The sequence below is a fragment of the Macaca nemestrina genome, chromosome X (genome assembly GCF_043159975.1).
Source record: "Macaca nemestrina isolate mMacNem1 chromosome X, mMacNem.hap1, whole genome shotgun sequence".
Taxonomy (NCBI): Eukaryota; Metazoa; Chordata; class Mammalia; order Primates; family Cercopithecidae; genus Macaca; species Macaca nemestrina.
Window position 1 is genome coordinate 15,973,410 of NC_092145.1, and position 20,351 is coordinate 15,993,760.

Genomic DNA, 20,351 nt, shown 5'->3' on the forward strand with positions numbered 1-20,351 from the left:
ATGGTAGATGTTCATCCTTTGGGGTTGCATTTGATTTTTAAAAACAGTCTCAAGTCTCCTAGAGCTAATTCTGGAGAATTAGCTGACAGAAGGGAGGAGACTAGTTTTCTGGCATGACTGGAAAGTGGGCTGTTGAAGGGGCTTCTCGAAGAGAAGTTCAGAGACATCATGAACAAGTAACAGCAAAGAAGCTCACAGCCTGCTTTGAAGAATAGCAGTTATTTGAAAATTCTAGTCCTGGTAGTTTTGCTTAAAGACATTAATTTCAGTATTTTATAATCACACTTAGTAACTTTTACTACCTTATGACTTCCCAGCTTGTGTTTCTTTTCTGCTTGTCTTTTTAGTATTTCTAAAATTAAACAATATGTCCCTTAGGACAGTGGTCCCCAACCTTTTTGGCACCAGGGATCTCAGGCCCTAATGCTCACTTGCCTGCCGCTCACCTCCTGCTGTGCATCCTCGGGGGAGGGGAGGGGGTCCCTGACTTAGGAAAAAGAAGTTGACTCTTTTTTTGGTATCATCTGTGTGCCATCTTTGTGTGTAGTAGATGCTCAATAATGATATGTTGATTGTTTGATGAGATAGTAATAAAGGCATTAAAGCATTAGTTGATATTGTTAGTGTCAACATAATCTATAATAATTTCCCAACTATTTGTTGGCATTAATTGACTTTAAATGTACACTTGCAGCATTGTCAGTCTACTATATGGTTTGCAGATCTAATTGGTGTTAAAGATACAGTGTCATTAGGTGTTCATATTGGATGAGCTCATTTATTTCCTGGAAGAAGGATAGCAACAGATTCTCATTAAGTAAATAAGATCCTCTTCCGCCTTGATAGGGCAAAAGTTGGCCTTAATATGAATTAATCATTTTTTTAGTTGTTTCCTTATGTCTGTGGAATAGAGGTTTATTGCATTCTGGCATTAGAAGGATTTAGGAATAATTATAAACTATTTGGAATATAGTTTCCCATTTTAGTTTAGCAAGTTGATTAAGTGAAAATGTTAATCCTTGTCTTCATTTTTTTTTTCAGAACCTTTGTTTCATTTTGCCACAGTTTTTGTACCAGTTCTTCTGTGGATTCTCGCAACAGGTTTGTTTCCCAAGTTTTCGTTATAATGTGGTTATAATATTTGCTGTTAATAAATTACCCTTATATATTAGATTTATAGAGATTAGAGATGTATATACAAAGTAAAAGGATCTCTTGGTTTTGACGATAGCAAATGTGTATGTCTTTGCTTTACTAGCTTTCTTATTGTTATCTTCATTTTGAAATGCTTTTGGTACATCCTGTTGGAGATGTGATAACATTAAAAAGTATTTTGAATTTTTTCTTTTTATCAATGTATAAAATGTTTCATAATTCTAAAATGTTATAGTTTAATATTTTATCAGATGAAATCTCCCAACTTTGCAGGCTCTCAGGTTAGTTTTATAGAAAAACATTAATCTTTAAGCTATCCAAGAACCTGTGATTCCTAGAGAAAGCCTTGGATTATGTAAAGCAGCTATAGATGTTACATAAGGAATATGTTATATATTAACTTGATACATAAGTGGTAGGATGGCGAGGCATCTTTGTTTTAAAAACTGTAATGGATTTGACATTGCTTCTAATGGGAGGTATAACAAAATACAGGAGCTTATAATACTCAGTGACTCAGAAATTTTATAATTAATCTATGAGAAGTTCAATGATTTTTCCAAACTGAGCTACCACATTGCCATAGGTGTTAAGTTTCTAAATTTCAAAGGCAAGCTTTACATACGCTTCTCTGAATACAAAGTACACTTATGAATACACTTATGTATTCTTCTTGGTTCCTCCTGGTAGGAAGTGATTTTCTTCTAATTCTTTGGCAGCATTTTTTTTTTTTTTTTTTTTTTAACTTTTAGGTTCAGGAGTGCATGTGCACGTTTATATTGGCAAACTCATGCCATAGGAGTTTGGTGTTCAGTTTATTTTGTCACCCAGGTAAAAAGTATAGTACCTGGTAGGTAGCTTTTTGATCCTCTCCCTCCTCTCACTCTCCACCCTGAAGTAGACTCCAGTGTCTTTTTCCCTTCTTTGTGTCCATATGTTCTCATTGTTTAGCTCCCACTTACAAGTGAGAACATGCTGTATTTGGTTTTCTCTTTCTGCATTAGTTTGCTTAGGATGATGGCTTCCAGCTCCATCCGTGTTGCTGCAAATGACGTGATCTTATTCTTTTTTATGTTTGCATAGTATTTCATGGTGTATATGTACCACATTTTCTTTTTCCAGTCTACCATTGATGGGAATTTAGGTTGATTACATATCTTTGATATTATGAAGAGTGCTGCAGTAAACGTGTGTGTGTGTCTTTATGGTGGAATAATTTATATTCCTTTGGGTATATACCCAGTAATGGGATTGCTGGGTTGAATGGTAATTCTGTTTTAAGGTCTTTGAGGAATCATCACACTGCTTTCCACAATGGCTAATTTACATTCTCACCAGCATTCTACAAGTGTTCCCTTTTTTCTGCAACCTTGCCAGCATCTGGTTTTTTTTCTTTTTTGACTTTTTAATAATAGCCATTCTGACTGGTATGAGATGATATCTTGTTTTTGTTTTGATTTGCATTTCTCTAATGATTAGTGATGTTGAGCGTTTTTTCATATGCTTGTTGGCTGCGTGTTTGTTTTCATTTGAAAAGTGTCTGTTCGTGTCCTTTGCCCACTTTTTAATGGGGTGATTTGATTTTTGCTTACAAATTTATGTAAGTTCCTTATAGATGTTGGGTATTAGACATTTGTCACATTCATCATTTGCAGATATTTTCTCCCGTTTTGTAGGTTGTCAGTTTACTCTGTTGATAGTCATCTTCTTGTATGCAGAAATTCTTTATTTAATTAGGTAACATTTGTCAGTTTTTGTTTTTGTTGCTATTGCCTCCAGCATCTTTGTGATGAAATCTTTGCCAGCTCCTATGTCCAGACTGGTATATCCTAGGTTATCTTCCAGGGTGGTTATAGTTTTAGGTTTTACATTTAAGTCTTTAATCCATCTTGAGTTGATTTTTGTATATGGCATAAGAAACGGGTTCAGTTTCAATCTTCTGCATGTGGCTAGCAAGTTATCCCGTGCCATTTATTGAATAGGGATTCTTTTCCCCATTGCTTGTTTGTGTCAGCTGTGTTGAAGATCACATGGTTGTAGATATGTGGCCTTATTTCCGGGCTCTCTGTTCTGTTCCATTGTTTTATATATGTCTGTTTTTGTACCATACCATGTTGTTTTGGTTACTGTAGCCTGTAGTATAGTTTGAAGTCAGGTAATGTAATGCCTCCAGCTTTGTTCCTTTTGCTTAGGATTGCCTTGGCTATTCGGGCTCTTTTTTCGGTGCCATATGAATATTAAAATATTTATTTCTAATTCTGTGAAGAATATAATTACTAGTTTGATAGGAATAGCACTGAACTTGTAAATTGCTTTGGGCAGTATGGCCATTTTAACAATATTGATTCTTCCTATCCAAGAGCATGGAATATTTTTCCATTTGTTTATATCATCTCTGATTTCTTTGAGCAGTGTTTTGCAATTTTCATTTTAAAGATCTTTCACCTCGCTGGTTAGCTGTATTTCTAGGCATTTCATTATTTTTGTGGCTATTGTGAATGGGATTATGTTACTGATTTGGCTCTCAGCTTGGATGTTGTTCGTATATAGGATTGCTACTGATTTTTGTACATTAATTTCGTATCCTGAAACTTTGCTGAAGTTAACAGGTCAAGCTTTTGGGCCAAGGCTGTGAGGTTTTCTAGATATAGAATCATATTGTCTGCAAACAGGGATAGTTTGACTTCCTGTCTTCCTATTTGGATGCCTTTTATTTATTTCTCTTGCCCAATTGCTTTGGCTAGGACTTCCAGTACTATGTTAAATAGGAGTGGTGAGAGAGGGCATCCTTTTCTTCTTCTAGTTTTTGAGGGAATGCTTCCAGCTTTTGCTTGTTAAGTGTGATGTCGGCTATGGGTTTTTCTTAGATGGCTCTTATTATTTTGAAGAATGTTCCTTCAATGCCTAGTTTGTTGAGAGTTTTTTAACATGATGGATTTTATTGAAAACCTTTTCTGCATCTATTGAGATGATCATGTGGCTTTTATTTTTAGTTCTGTTTATGTGATAAATCACATTTATTGATTGGCATATATTGAACCAACCTTGCATTCTAGTGATAAAGCCTGCTTGATCATGGTGGATTAGCTTTGTGATGTGCTGCTGGATTCAGTTTGCTAGTATTTTGTTAAGTGTTTTTGCATCTATCTTCATCAAGGATATTGGCCTGAAGTTTTCTTTTTGTTGTTGGTGTTGTGTCTGTGCCAAAGTTTTCCTATCAGAATGATGCTGGCCTCAGAATGATTTAGGGAGAAGTCCCTCCTCCTCAATTTTTTGGAATAGTTTCAGTAGAAATGCTACAGATCTTCTTTATACATCTGGTAGATTTTGACTGTGACTCCATCTGGTCATGAGGTTTTTTTTGGTTGGTAGACTTTTTATTAGCAGTTTTAGAAGTCATTATTGGTCTTTTGAGGGATTCAGGAAATCCCTGGTTTTCTGACTGGTTCAGTCTTGGGAGGTTGTACCTGTCCAGAAATTTAACCATTTCTTGTAGGTTTTCTAGTTTGTATGCATAGAAATGTTCATAGTAGTCTCTGAGGTTTTTTTTTTTTTATTTCTGTTGTGTCTGTAGTATCATCTGCTCTGTCATTTCTGATTTTGTTTATTTGAATCTTCTCTTTTTTTTTCTTTATTAGTCCAGCTAGTGGTCTATATATATTATTAAATTTTTTCAAATAACTATCTCCTGAATTTCTTGGTCTTTTGTATGGTTTTTTGCATCTCAGTTTCCCTCAGTTCAGCTCTGATTTTGGTTATTTCTTGTTTTCTTGTAGCTTTGGGGTTGGTTTGCTCTTGTTTCTGTAGTTGCTCTAGTTGTGATGTTGGGTTGTTAATTTGATTTCTTTCTTTCTTTCTCTCTCTCTCTCTCTCCCTCCCTCCCTCCCTCCTTCCTTCCTTCTTTCCCTCCCCTCCCACTCCCCCTCCCCTTCCCCTTCCCCTTCCCCTTCCCCTTCCCTTTCCCTTTCCCGAGTCTTGCTCTGTCGCCCAGGCTGGAATGCAGTGGTGTGATCTTGGCTCACTGCCACCTCCGCCTCCTGTGTTCAAGTGATTTTGATTTCTCCTGCCTCAGTCTCCTGAGTAGCTGAGATTACAGGTGCCTGTCACCACACCTGGCTGATTTTTGTATTTTATTAGAGACGGGGTTTCACCATGTTGGTCAGGCTGGTCTTGAACTCCTGACCTTAAATGATCTGCCTATGTTGACACCTCCCAAATTGCTGGGATTACGGGCTTGAGCCACTGTGCCTGGCCTTCTTTTTAACTTTTTGATGTAGGTGTTTAGTGCTATAAATTTCCCTCTTAACACTTCCTTAGCTGTGTCCCAGAGATTCGGGTATGTTGTATCTTTGTTCTTTATTAGTTTTAAAGAAATTCTTGATTTTTGCCTTAATTTCATTATTTACCCCCAAATCATTCAGCAGCAGGTTAATTTCCATGTTGTTGTATGGTTTAGAGTGATTTTCTTGGTATTCATTTCTATTTTTATCACACTGTGGTTTGAGAGTATGGTTGGTATGATTTTTGTTTTTTGGAATTTGCTGTGGATTGTTATGTCCAATTGTGTGCTTAATTTTAGAGTATGTGCCATGTGGCGATAAGAGGAATGTATATTCGGTTGTTTTGGGGGTAGAGAGTTCTGTAGATGTCTATTAGGTCCATTTGGTCACATGTTGAGTTCAGGGCCTGAATATCTTTGTTAATTTTTGACCTCAGTGATCTGTCTCATACTGCCATCAGTGCCATATCATTAGCCCCCAGTAGTGCCAGTTAAACAGATCATCTTTCATTGTAAATTAAGCATCTTTCAGTTTTCGGAAGTGCCATCAACCTTCTTGTATTCAAAATTAATAGTATTAGAGAGTTTCGTAAGTTCTGATCAATCCGTTTTTCTCGAACATTCAAATTGCTAGTGAGCAAAATGTTGCTAATTCCTTACTTTCTTGGATGAATGCAAGTATTAAAAATATATGAAATTCTCTTAACTAATGTGTAGCAGTGTGCTAAAGGTTAAGTTGGCTTGTTCTGGTGGAAATACTGTTTTCATTTTGAAAGGAGTCTGTTGCTTTATTATCCTTTTAAAACGTGTTTACCAAGCACAAGTTTTAGGGCAAAAAGGACTTACTCCTTATAAAACCAGCTGAGATTTAAACCGTGGATTGTCTTCAGTCTTCTTAGATTACCTTAACTGCTTATGGTTCCATAGGAGTTGATGTTTGGCTCCTTCTGTTGCTCAACTGGTAGGTTCATTCATTTGGCAACTATTTCTTGATTGCCTGCTTTGTGCCTGGATAAGTGCTGAGAATATTGCAGTGATCAAAACAAACTTCTTCCCCCCATGAAACTTGCAGTGTATAGTGATAGGGTGAAAGACAACAATCAAATATATTATGTTGGGTACTGCTATATGCTATGGTGGAAAAAAGAAAGCATAATAAAGGGATAGAGTGTGACTGGGAGAGAGAGCTGCTGTTACAGACATCTGAAAAGGTCTCTCTGATGAGATGACATTTGGGCAGAGACCTGGAGGTAAGGGAAGGAATAACGTGGACATCTTAAAGGAAAAGTATACCAGGTAAAAGGAAGGTAAAAGTGTACCAGGAGAGCTCAGGAGGTAATGTGATGTGCAAAATCTTTATTTTTGATTTTGGTTTTGTGCTAGTGCTGAATGTAGCAACCTTTATTGCAAATATCTTTGGAGTGCCTATGAGTAGTCTGTCTTTTTCAGTCCAGAAGCACATTAGGCATTCTCCGGAACTTGCAAGGAAGACTATGAAGAATGTAGAAATGGACCAGGGTTCAGATTCTTTACACAAAAAGCTTCCCTTTCTTTAGCAAAACTAGGATACTAAATGTCTTTTAATGAAAAGAAAACATTGTAACAGGTTTCATTTAAAAAAAAAAAACAGTATTATCAACTATATCTGTTTGTTTTGGGAATATTCTGTCTCTTCTAATTATGTACCTAAGAATTACAATTATCGGTCATGTGATTTTAAAGTATCATAGTGAAACAAAAGTAGATTGATACTTCTTTTGTTTGAATGAAATTCAAGACTAAATTATACACCAGTCAATCTGAGTTGTACTTTTAAAAATTTACTTGTTAGTGAAAATGAGTAGTTTCCAAAGAAAGTATGGTGTTACGTGCCACGGACTAGTCCTCTCCTTTGAAAACAAAAAGCTGTAATCCCAGCACTTTGGGAGGCCGAGACGGGTGGATCACGAGGTCAGGAGAACGAGACCATCCTGGCTAACACGGTGAAACCCCGTCTCTACTAAAAAATACAAAAAACTAGCCGGGCGAGATGGCGGGCGCCTGTAGTCCCAGCTACTCGGGAGGATGAGGCAGGAGAATGGCGTAAACCCCGGAGGCGGAGCTTGCAGTGAGCTGAGATCCGGCCACTGCACTCCAGCCCGGGCGACACAGCGAGACTCCGTCTCAAAAAAAAAAAAAAAAGAAAACAAAAAGGAATGCAACACCTTTTTTTGTACTTTTAAATTCAGTGGAGTATCTTTGTTGAGCTTAAATCTTTGTTTATAGAAAGTATGTTGGAAGTGTCTTTTAACTTCATGGAGAATGTTGCATCCATTATCATTTGCTTTGTCTCTCCTGCCAGCTAGAGTTGTAGTCCCCTCCTCGGGGTTTCCCCAATTCTGCCTCTCCATCTAGAGTTTGAACTCTCTGGTGGACAGGGGATGAATCATCTCTGTCCCTAGTACTTGTCATTTAGTAGGCACTCAGTAAATGTTCTGAAGTCAACTAGTAAACTAACTAATGCACCATTCAAGTAATTCCCAGCCTTTTGGAGTCAGTCTTCATTATGATAGTAATTATCTTTAGTAGCCATTGATTGAAAATACATTATTTTGTTAATTTTTGTCATAGTTAAATGCATTTTATTAAGGGACATTTATACATGTGAAAAATACATATGAGTATGGGGAATTATTCAGGCCACAGAAAATGTTTGTATGACAATCTTTAGCACTGTGTAGATAAATACTGATGTAAATACTTTCATCAGAATGAGGTTCATAGAATTTTTTAAATTTTTTTCAATAAAGGAGGATGTATAATATCAGAGCAGGCCTTTTCAAATGTTACAGCTTCCAATCTGTACTCATTCATTTATTCATCTAGTATTTATTGATTGTTTTTTGTATGCCAAGTTCTGTTATAGGAGCTCAAGATTGTCCAAGTTGTCCAGTCAAAGACCACCAGGAATACACTTGTAGTTGATCAAATTAGGTTTATTACTCAGTTCAGGAAGGAAGAACATACGCCATGGGAAACTGTGGGGCTTCTCAGGAAGAGGATGTTAGAAAAGACTTACACAATTTGGACTTGAAAATACTAACCAAAAATATGTAAAATATTAACCAAAACATTTGTGACACAGGCTGATTGCTGCCTATATTTAGTTTCTCTAAGAATTCCTCACTTACACTTAATGGTGTTTGCTGAAGTAACTCCTGAATAGCTAGTTTTAGCTATTAAGCAACCTTGAAAAGTTATTAATGTCTATTAGAAATGCAACTTATAGCATGTAAACATTCTGAATAAGATTCTGTTAAAGGGGAGGTATATTAATGTGACACATCACAATATGTTAGTTTCTTTTTTATAGTTACTAGGCAGTGACCTTGTTTACAGTTTCCTTTGCCACTACCAAAAGCATGTAAAAAAGTTTCTTATTTTAGCTAGTAAGTTTTCCTCATACATAAATATCATCTTGTAGATGATTGTTACATGAAATTTCTTTCTTTCCTCTGTTGTTTTTCATTTTAGCCACTGTATGATGCTGCTTACCTTACAATGTACAATATCTGCTTCACATCCTTGCCCATCCTGGCCTATAGTCTACTGGAACAGCACATCAACATTGACACTCTGACCTCAGATCCCCGATTGTATATGTAAGTTAAATATATAGTTAAAACCCCCTAAGACTTTCAATGTTGTGGTTTTCATTTTACCTGTAGATGGGAAGAATGCAGAACAATGCACTTGGTTTGTGGTATGATTATGTGGTTCTCTTTGGAATTTTTAGCTATTGAAAGCAGACTGCTCAACAGGAAAATGACATATTTACTAGGTGTGGGTTCTGTACTTGAATATATGTGAAACATTTAGTTCAGAGTCACTAATTCCTAAAACTTAAATCTACATTGTTATAGTGTTCTGGTGTCTCATGGGAAGACATGATATTTCAACTGCAAAGAAAAGAAAAAGCATACACAAAGATCTTCCGTAGTTTAGAATATTGATTCCTACTTGTTGTAGATTGAACCGATGAAGTTATATTACCCTTTCTCATGTAAACTGTGCCTATAGCATTAGCCGCCCCACACCCCTCCTTTATTAGCCCCATTCTAAAACTGTTTTGTTGAAGAAAATAATGGACTCATAAGCCATTGTATTCATTTTGTGTCAGTTGAAAATGGATGCTTTTCTCTCTGGATGGGGGACTTGGCACTAGCCCCAGTTGTTTAACTTATGATTTAATTGGATTTTTGGAATTGTAGCCTACAGCTAAGGATAAAGATATTAATTTACAGCAGATTGTAAGCATTGCTAAATAGTAGGTAGCAAGTGCATTAGAGAGGTTTGGATAGTTTATTTGTATGAAATGAAGATACACAAATTTAAGGGATTTTTTTTTTAACCGGCATGACTCATAAAATTTACATTTAGCAATTGTTAAGAATTATACAGTTGTAAAATTTATCATTTTAAAGGTCTTTATTAAAGAAAATTTCAGACATACATAAAAGTAGAGAGAATGCTATTTATATAATGAATGAATGTAAATAGTTGTTGAACCACTCAGCTTGTCCTAACCACTTAGCTTCAACAACTCTCAATTCCTTGACATTCCTATTCCACTGATAACCCCGTCTACTCTATCGCAGGCTTATTTTGAAGCACATCTCAAAAACAGTTATTTCAGTATGCATCTCTTAAAGATAAGGATTTTTAAAAATAATAATACCCTATCACTTAAGTCCTTAATATCAAATAGTCAAGTTCACATTTCTCCAATTGACTCATTTTTTTCATAGCATGCTTATTTGAATCAAGATCTAAAGAAGGTCCGCACATTGCAATTGGTTTATATACTTTCGGAGTCTCTTTTAATGTGTAGGTTAACCTTGCAATTTATTTGTGGAGAAAACCAGATTATTTATGTTGTAAAATTTCTCCCAGTCTAGAGTTTGCTGATTGTATCCTCATGGTGTTTACATATTCTGCTGATCCTGTATTTGTTGTAAATGCATAATTAGATCTAGAGGAGAATCATTAGAACTTTGGTAGAAATCTTACAAGCATCAGCTCCTACTATGCTCTTTATGAAAATAAGGAACCAGGGCCCAGAAATGACTTACCTAAGGACACAGAGTACAACCAGATGCAAAATGAAGATCAGAATTCAGCCCTCTTTCCAGTGCTTTTTCTAGCAGGCCAGTGGTTTTAAAACATTGTTTTAACTGTAGTTGTTTCCAGACAACTTCTAAAGAGAAGCCCAATAGTGCAGTTGCTCTGAATGAAGTGGGGTTTGAGGAGTAGTAAGCTGAATTCCCCCCATTCAGTCCCACCAAGAGCTCAGACTAACATCTGGGCTGAAAGCCTCTGCCACTTACCGTGTGACCTTATGCAGGTTACTGCAATGTGCCTCAATTTCATCTTCAGTAATATATGGGCAACAGTAGCACCTAATCACAATGGTTTTGTGAGGAATAAATGAGCCACTATGTATTAAAGAACTTAAAAAAATAGTGCCTGACAAGTTTTCAAGCAATGATAGCTATTAATCTTACTATTCTAACACCCTCCTCCAGCCTTCAGGGCTCTGCTGAGCACTTGTATAAATTAAGAATGTCAAAAATCTGCAAAAACCTGTTGAGTACAAAATATCGTAAGGGTTTCCATAAGGTTTTAGTGATTGTGCTGTAGGTGTAGGTCATGATTTATTGAATTTTGTATAGACTTGCCACATCTGATGCAAAAATAAAGACCGTGGCATACCTTTTGCTGAGCCCAAAGTGCAGCTTTCCTTTTTGACCTCATACTTGCAAGCCGTGAATGCCTGCTCTGACAAGACACTGCTCTTGACCTGTCACCAGAGTATAGGTAGTTTATTTACTCTGACTGTTCCTTTGTGAACACGAAGCCCTGGTCTTCCTATATGGCTTTCTGTACAGTATGCCAATTAATATTAGCAGTGGCATTGTATAGTGTATTATAGATTTTACCTTTGGTGATTTAGTGACTTGGGTATTACCAAACACTTGGATGTGAAACGACATAATTGGATGTTTTTATATTTTTAAGAGACATTTAAAAAGTAAACTGTAGTTTTTCTATAGAGGGAACAGGTGTAATTTGTTTCTTCTACAGCTTTAAAAGGCAAAAGAAAGCGTTCTGGTATACCTGCTGCCCACCATAATATGGAGGTGCTCAGGCCTGTGCTGCTCATCAGCCTCTCCCCAGATCTTGATTCTCTCTCATGCTCTCCTTCACGTTGCTTGCCCCATTCTGAGTTTTTGACAGCTTCTTTATTCGAATGCAGCTAGAAAACCTGACCTATAATTCAACGTATCATGCTGCTCCTGCTATTTTCCCACACTGAATGAGATGTACTTCCCATCAGTGGCCTGTAAAGACAGGAACCACTTCCTGCTTTTGCCCTTTCTTCTCCAGCCCAAGTCAGTGACTGTCAAAAGCCACATTGGCTGGCAGTTGTTGGGCACTGCCTACAAGGATCTTTACAGAGGTGCCTTACCTGTTGTTCCTAGTTGCCTTGGAAACATGACTTACTGGCTATGGGGAGAGCTTGTTTCTGGGAAGTAGCTATCTCATTCTGCCATTTTTCTAGGACAGAGAGCATACGCTGAGTTTCAGATCGCTGCATGCACCTGGAAATCCTAGTAGGTAAAAGTTGCATAATTGCCATGTGCACGAAACCCCATGGTACTCAATACCAACTGAACAAGGATCAGTTGCATTTACATTACAAAGGTGTTTCTTACTCCATACAGCCCAGTGACATTCTTGGTAGTATTAGCGACAAGTATGTTATTTGAGTAATTAGATATCATTTATTAAATGTTAAGAGCAATTTGAAATAGAATCCAAAAGAAACACATGCACCAACCCGTCTTTTTCTGCAGCTCTGCTCCATTAGAATTGGTAGCCTTATTTAGCATTCTGACTTGTGCTGAGAAGGTTGTACTATTTTTGACAGATTTAAACTTAATCTATCCACCTCCCATTTATCAAAGTATCATTATACAACTCCAGACATGTTATTTGACTTGATGGAAAAATATAAAGGGCACCGTAAGACCTAAAAAAAAAAAAGGTTAAATTTCCAGGAATAAATCTTGATTAAAATAAATATCTTAATTGTTCTTGGAAAGCTTGGTAGCTTGGTTGAGAGCATATGCTCTGAAGTCAGGTCAATCCAGGATTGTATATTAACTCAGTCTCTTACCAAGTGAACTTTGGCACAGCTGCTACACTAGTGGTTCCCAGACTATACTGCACATTGAAGTCAGCTGGGGGGCTTTAAAAATATCCTGACCTCCAGGTTATACTTTATGCCAATTAAATCAGAATGAAGATGGCAACCAGGCATTAGTTTTTAACGATCCTCAGGGGATTCCAAAGTGCATCAAAGTTTGAGCACCATTGTGTTACACCTTTCTGAGGCTCCTTATTATTAGCAGATATGAGTGGTAGTAATACCTATCTCATGTTTTTATGTGGGTGAAAATAAATGTCTATAAAACTCTGAACCCAGTTCCTGGCATATAAGTACCATTAAATAGAAGCAAATTATTGTTGATGTTATTGTTGTCAGTGGCCAAAAATTTAGAAGAGTTTAGAGAGTTTACTCCAGTGGCTGAGTCAGGAGATGATTGCGTGAAGGTCAGCCTTTGGCTCAGTCTGACCCTTTACCAAAAATCTGTCAGGCCATTAAGGGTAGCCCCCTTCATTATAACAGGGTCAAACTCCCTGCCCACCTTTGACATTTCACTGCATGTTTAAATGAAAAGTTTCACTAATGTTTTTTTCTCCCCATTTCTCAATAGGAAAATTTCTGGCAATGCCATGCTACAGTTGGGCCCCTTCTTATATTGGACATTTCTGGCTGCCTTTGAAGGGACAGTGTTCTTCTTTGGGACTTACTTTCTTTTTCAGACTGCATCCCTAGAAGAAAATGGAAAGGTAAAAAGAACCTGTCATTACATCTTTTGGTATTATAAGCATGGCTTATCTTTTTCCCATAGGCACTGGATCTATCATATACATACTCTAGCTGTAATCATTCTACAAACTTTTGCTGAAGATACAGTAGTTAGTTCTCACAGCTTCTTTAGAACAATAAAAGTGAAATAAGCAATCGCTTTCTGTGTGCCATGGCTAACTAGAGAGCTTATGTGCAAACTTTCTGGAACCTTAACTTGGCTGCAATTTTTACTAGATGAACAGAGTTCTTGGGACTTCAGACTTCCGCTCTTTGATGTGAGAAAGGTTTTTTCCCATTTTAAAGTAAAGCCCGGCTGCATTCATTTCTTACTTATAGTGGCCTTCTATGCTTGGAGCTGAAGGGGGTAGCTGCCATATCTTTGGAGTGTTTGCCCAGTAGGTGAAGAGAGGAATTGTCTTCTCTCCCTCCTCTTCCCAGTGGAAGCACAGTATTCTCCAGAAAGGCTACTCTGCTCCTGCCAGCGTCTTCCTAGAACATGACTATCTCATTCGGCAGTTGCACTGGGATAATTTTGCCCTGGCTGTACTCTAGGAGAAAATTACTGATGAGGGGGACAGGTGAGGCCTTCTTCCTGCAGCCACACATAGGAAAACAAAAACACTACCTTGCATACTGCTTTCACTAAGTTCTCCTTTGCTATTTCTGAGATTCTCCTTTTATGGTCATTCATTCTTTGTAATCATAATGTGAAGGAAAGCTAAGGTTCAAAAAGGATTTACTGAGGACACTATGTCTGGAAACTGGTAACACCTGTTACAGAAGTAATAGGTTCAGTGAATTTGAACAGTACTTTAAAATTAGGCACTACAGTCAAAAGCTCTCTAATTTGGACTAACAAAAATCAGTTTAGTATGAATCCATGAAAATTATTAATCACAAAGTACTTGCTGGGGAAACACAGATCTACTTTAAAGTAGTCACATGTAGAACTTGCCAAAGAGAGTGTCCTCATAAATCCTGTGCGTACTTGGGAAAATCACATCAGTTTCCCAGGTCAGCTTTGCCCATCAGTAAGAAGAATGGATTTGATTTTATGATTTCCTGGCCTCTTCAGGTTTATAACTGATTGTGTGACTTTCACTTTTTATTTTAGTTTTATTGGGCAGACAGATTTTATATAACTGGCTACTGCTTAAAAGGAGTTTGCTCCAAAGTAGGCAGATACTCTCCTATAGTCAGTGTGATTCATTTGCTCAGCCAACTTTCCAGGTGGTGCGTGAGAGCATCAGTTAAGTGTCTGTTTAATTCATTACCCATTTTGAGTTCATAAAGTCCAAATTAATAAGGTTTTACTGTATATGTCACCTTCCCTCTAAATGTTTGCTGAAATTACAGTAAGTGTGTGAATTACTACTAGCAAGAAAACATAACACTCGTGTATGATTTGAGTGAATCCTTTTTTTTGCTTCTATTAACCTTAATTTTTGTTTTTATTTTTTTGAAAAAGCCTTTTACATCTCATTTTCTGTTTTAATGTTACGCATTCAGATCTTGACAGCATTTGGTAAGCATATGTGCCATTCATTGCCATCATTTGGATTTATACATGGTATCTGCTTTTTTTTTTTTTTTTTTTGATGTGCACATGCTGATAGCTCTTGTATTTACAACCAGAAAAATTAGACTCATTTAAAAAATGTAAATCCATTTGTCTACAAATTATTGCTCATTTGAGAGGTTTAATTCTATATTATAGGAAAATCCCATATCAGATTCTTTAGAGACATGAATCATCCAAATGACTTGTTTTGATGAACACTGCTGCTATTAGAGTAGTTGCTTTCTTTGGCCTTTATCACACCAGTGAGTTCCCTGTTCAATGCTGCATGGAGTAATAGAAATAAACCCTACCAACCACAGGTGTAGTGTACCTGTTTGTGAAAATTGGATCCCAGGAAAATCTGGCATTGTGGCCTAATCTTACTGACTAGCTGTTCCCTAAACAATTCATACAAAAATATTTGGCACTTATACACAGGATTAAACTTGGCTTTTTTTTTAAATGAAAAAATACTAAGATAATACTTGTGTATACATGATACATGTAATTATTAAATGTTTTTCAGGTATACGGAAACTGGACTTTTGGAACCATTGTTTTTACAGTCTTAGTATTCACTGTAACCCTGAAGGTTAGATTTTTACTTATTCATATATTTTTTAATACTGTTTTTGTAGTACTTTCTTGTCTTATCCTAATATACCATTTTTTGGTCTCCTTTATTTTTTGTTATGGGTTGTTATTCAAGTATTTGCCTTAATACTTACTAAAATGTGTATGATGCTAGGGATTTGGGTATTTGTATACTATTTTTGATCAGTTTTTTCCCAGTATATCATAATCCTCTTTATTTTGTTTTACTTAAAAAAAATTCAAACACCATACTTAATGTTGAAAATCTGTTTCTTCTTTATTGCTATTTTTAAGGCGTTATGATAAGTGGCATATAAACAGGCTGTGGGTGAGAGCGAGAGAGGGAGAGAGAGAGAGAGTGAGAGTGTGTGTGTGTATGTGTGTTTGTGTGTGTGTGTGTAATTATGTTAAGTACTTGAATCTTCTATAAATTATACATCTGTTTAAGAACCCCAGGCCTCAAATAAGTATATGTGAGCAAGATAATATGTGAAAAAGGGCTTGGTAGTAGTGAAATCTTATAAAATGTATTCATTACTGATGACTAGGTTGGTAGCTTACGCCTATAATCCCAGCACTTTGGGAGACCAAGACAGGCAGATCGCTTGAGCCCAGGACTTCAAGACCAGCCTGGGCAACATCGTGAGACCATGTCTCTATTTATATAGGTATATATATTTAATTTAAAAATAAATATAAAAATAATATATCTATATAAATATAAAAAGTATAAAATGTATTCATCACTAAAATTTACCCATGTTAGTGATAAAGTGCCTAAGAATATAATGCAGGAAGGTAATTTTGGCAAAATCATTGGCATTGACATGTAGCCATGTGATAATGCTGTGAAGCCTCACTGAATGCTACCCTTGAGGCCCATGATTTGGAAATCTCTTATAGTTGAAAGCATAATTCAAATTATTTTTATTTTTATCATTCCAATAATCAACACCACACATGGGGTCCACGAGTAAATACGTTTAAATGAATTCCAGCATGTCCAGGGGTTAGAAGCAGAATTCAGAAGTATAATTGTCAAAGGATCTCTCTCAAATTTCTCTCTAAATTTCTGTTCATGGTTTATTTCTCATACCGGATAGAGCTAACATATGTTTGCTTTATTCATCTATTTCAGTAACATGTTAGGACCTTAAAAGGACATTACAATTCATCTTAGTATAGCCACTTACTAGCTGTGTGTCCTTGGGCAAGTGACTTTACCTCTCTGTGCCTCACTTTCCTCTTCTATAAAGTCGAGATAAAAGTGGAGCCTACCCTTCTTAGGGTTTTTTGAGGACTCAATTAGTGAATAAAGCACTTAGGGTGGTGCTTATTTCAATAAATGCTACTTTTCGGTTTTTATTATGTCTCACAGTATCACAATTTGAAATGGATGCCTCCCCGCTCCTTTTTTCCCCTGGCCTTGCATATAGCCACAGGGCTTACAAATGGCCTTCACAGTGTTTCTCAAGTGTATCTCAAAGACTTCCACTCCCTCCTCTTGGGATTAATATTAGTATTATCTTTGGATTCATATTAGTATTTTCCCTAACAACTAGAAGAGTAGCAGTTCAAGATTGAGCTACATTAATAATGTTATCAACATCTGTTTATAAATGAGAAACTATAACAGAGAGCTGATGACCATGGTGTCACAGCAAGTAACAAAACTGAGACATCATCTCCTCTATAAAAATTAACAGCTCTGGATATTAGCTCATGTGACCCAGAAGTTTTAAGCAAGCGAAATAGACCATACTTGTTGAAAACCCCAGATGCCACAATCTGAAAACGTGATTGGTCCTGGCAGAAACATGAAGAGATTAAAATCTAACTGAATATTTTATTAATTTAATGGAATAGATACAGGTTTTTCAATTGGAAAGATACACTACATAGTCAAACTCATGATTGATTGCTACATGATGTTAGGGGTATAGAGCCTTTGCATTTAGTGACTCCCATCTGTTATATTTGAGCTTTCACGGCACCTTTGAAAGTTTTGTAGTCTGTCTACCCTTCCTAGCTACCCCTTCCCTCTCCTTCTTTTCAGCGTATCTGCCTCCACCAGCTAAGTCTCCTTTTGCCATCATCTTCCTGGCAGCCATTGCCTGAGGACCTGGGGCTTGGGCCTCCTAGATATTACCGTTACTTCACTCCTTGCCCATTCCCCAGTACTGAGATATCTGCAGCCCTACACTTACCAGCTACTCAGCCTGATCACACCTCCAGCCTGTACTCCAGAGTTTAGAGGCCTTAGGGCAGAGCTTAGGTTTCTCACCTTTGTTCTTTGAAAAACCTGGATTCTGTTTCAGTTCCACTCTCCTCTGGATCCCTGGCACAAGCTAGATCCTTCCATAGGTATCATTGTGTACTAGTTATTAGATACTATAGCATATTGCCTGGTGCAATTTGTAACCATCATGAAACCTTTCGTGTTGTTATCTTTTCAGCTTGCTTTGGATACCCGATTCTGGACGTGGATAAATCACTTTGTGATTTGGGGTTCTTTAGCCTTCTATGTATTTTTCTCATTCTTCTGGGGAGGAATTATTTGGTAAGCAATTGTACATATGTGAGCAGTCTGTAAATAACAAAGTAGACACACGTGTATGTACACTATATATGTAAGCATTCATTATACTTTTAAAATTTTAATTGTATAAGATGGCACATCTTTAATATTAATGGCCTGAAGGTTACTTGTTAGCTGGTAGTGCTACTAATTTTGGGTAAGATTTTAAATACAAGTATATAGACTGCACAAATCACTCAGAAGACCTCCCTTTGGTAGCCCCGTCCAACTCTTTCTATTTGAAGGTGTATAAACATCTCTTTAGTGAAACTGTAGTTTTCAGCACAGCCTCTCATGTGATTTTCAGAGGAAATACTCATCCTGTGAAGTTTCTACCTGATATGTTGGCCAACAGATACATTATTGTCCATTTGGACCCTTATTTTCTCTTTATAGTATATAACCATGATTCATGTTACTACAGGTGTGCTCAAGGTATAGGATATATACTACTTAATACTCAGAGGGTTCTATTTTGAAATCACCATCTCACTGTTTTGGTGGAGGTGGGAAGATGTAGAAAGGCAGACTCTGCAACTTGTCCTTAAAGTTCATTTAGTTCATCTTGGTTCAATAGATGTTTGTTCAGAATCAGTTTTGTGCTTGGGACTCTATGGGATAGAGAGATGACTGGACTGTACTCAAGGAGAGTAGAGTCCAGTGAGGGACACATAAGCTGTGATTGGGAGAGTTATATATTTGCATCTCCTTTCTTTACTCCCAAAAACATATATTTTGGTTTTAAATGTCAGAGTTGTTTTTTTTAGTCAGTGGCTTCCCCTGACAAGGATGCCAGCAGCAGAGATCATGGCTAGGAGCAAGCCATAGGGTAAGATTTCAGAAATACATGTTTTCATTGCTTTGAGCAAAATCTTACATACAAAATGATTCTATTTTATCACAGAGATGTGAGTCCTATGTTTATGTCCCTTGAGTCTTAATTAGAAGAAACTCTATTTTGAAAAGCTTTTTAAAAATAAAACTTTAAGAAATAAAAATATAAGAAACCTAATCATTTAAGGAAGTACCAGCTTTAAAAAGTATAATTACAGCATATTTTTGGTACCTCTATAGGTAATTGAGAGCAATGAAGCTGAAGGAAGTCTCTTATTTTCTTTAATAGTATACAAATAAATCAAAGTTGATTAAGAACATACCATATACAATTGTAGTTCTGCCCAGAGTACCGTAATTCTGTCTATGAATCTATGTAATCAGCATCTGAACTAATTATGCAAAATTTCTACAAGAATAAAATGTTTCTAGCAAACTCATTTTCAACCCTTTCCAAACTATTCCTTATTGATGAAAATAAATCCAGTAAATGATTAAGATATTGTCACACCTGTTTCTATTCATTAGTGATACCAAAAATGAAATGTTAATCTATTTTGTATTTTATTGCCTGAAGTATTATCATTAAGTGGAGCTGAGCCACTACATGAATATAAACTTATAAAGCAACCAGTAAAATGTGACTAGAAACAATGTGAAACTTCAGCTGAATGTGATCACAACTAATGTCTCTGGACATGTTCTACCCTGAGGCATTGAGTCACACCTGTCTTTGGGGTTGGGTAGTGAGAATGATGACTTCCGAGCCCCAAACCACATCCAGAAAAAATAGTGTTTATTTTTTACTGCCCTACTACAAAACTCCATAGATGACATGGAAGTTTAAAAAAAAAAAAAAAAAACTGGAGACATTAGTCAGAATGTATGATGCAAAGGAACACCCTGTGACTAGCTGTCATTTGTCATCTGGGCCCCTGTTGTGGCTCAGTTAACTGCCTAGAACATTATTCAAGGTGTTCTTCAGAATTCGAGTGAGGTAGAGTTCTGCAGAAGTCTTTTCCGTGTGGCAGACGTTTCCCAGAAAGCCTGTGTAGCCTAGGCCTCATACATTTTCCCACCTCCCTGTTCTCACTTTTATTCCACAATCTAGTTTTCATAAAAGTAGAGCCACAAATTCAGTTTTATCATGTTACATAAGGGTGCATGGACATTAATTTTTAAATGAGAAACCAGATTATCTTCAGGAAGCATGATGTGTCTTCTAATAAACAGGAACCATAGTTATCTACCTGGAGCTCTTAATCCTAGGGCAGTCTGATGTGCATCCTGTCCTTAAGCAACCAGTTCTTCCCCCTCACCTTCAAACAACAATAGCTTCAGCTACTGAGGCTCTCTGTGGTTCAGCTCAGAC

The 20,351-nt window shown here is 36.8% G+C and overlaps 1 protein-coding gene across 8 annotated transcripts in view; it reads left to right on the plus strand.

Moving 5' to 3' along the window:
* The window catches only part of LOC105481350 (ATPase phospholipid transporting 11C), a 216,443-nt gene that overhangs the window by 171,905 nt on the left and 24,187 nt on the right, over window positions 1-20,351 (plus strand). For all 8 annotated transcript variants that reach the window (XM_071089211.1, XM_024792751.2, XM_071089210.1 and 5 more), the window contains 5 exons: window positions 1,042-1,101; window positions 8,948-9,075; window positions 13,255-13,390; window positions 15,500-15,565; window positions 18,024-18,127. In XM_071089211.1, coding sequence (XP_070945312.1) covers window positions 1,042-1,101; window positions 8,948-9,075; window positions 13,255-13,390; window positions 15,500-15,565; window positions 18,024-18,127 — 494 coding nt within the window. The remainder of the gene's footprint in view (window positions 1-1,041; window positions 1,102-8,947; window positions 9,076-13,254; window positions 13,391-15,499; window positions 15,566-18,023; window positions 18,128-20,351) is intronic.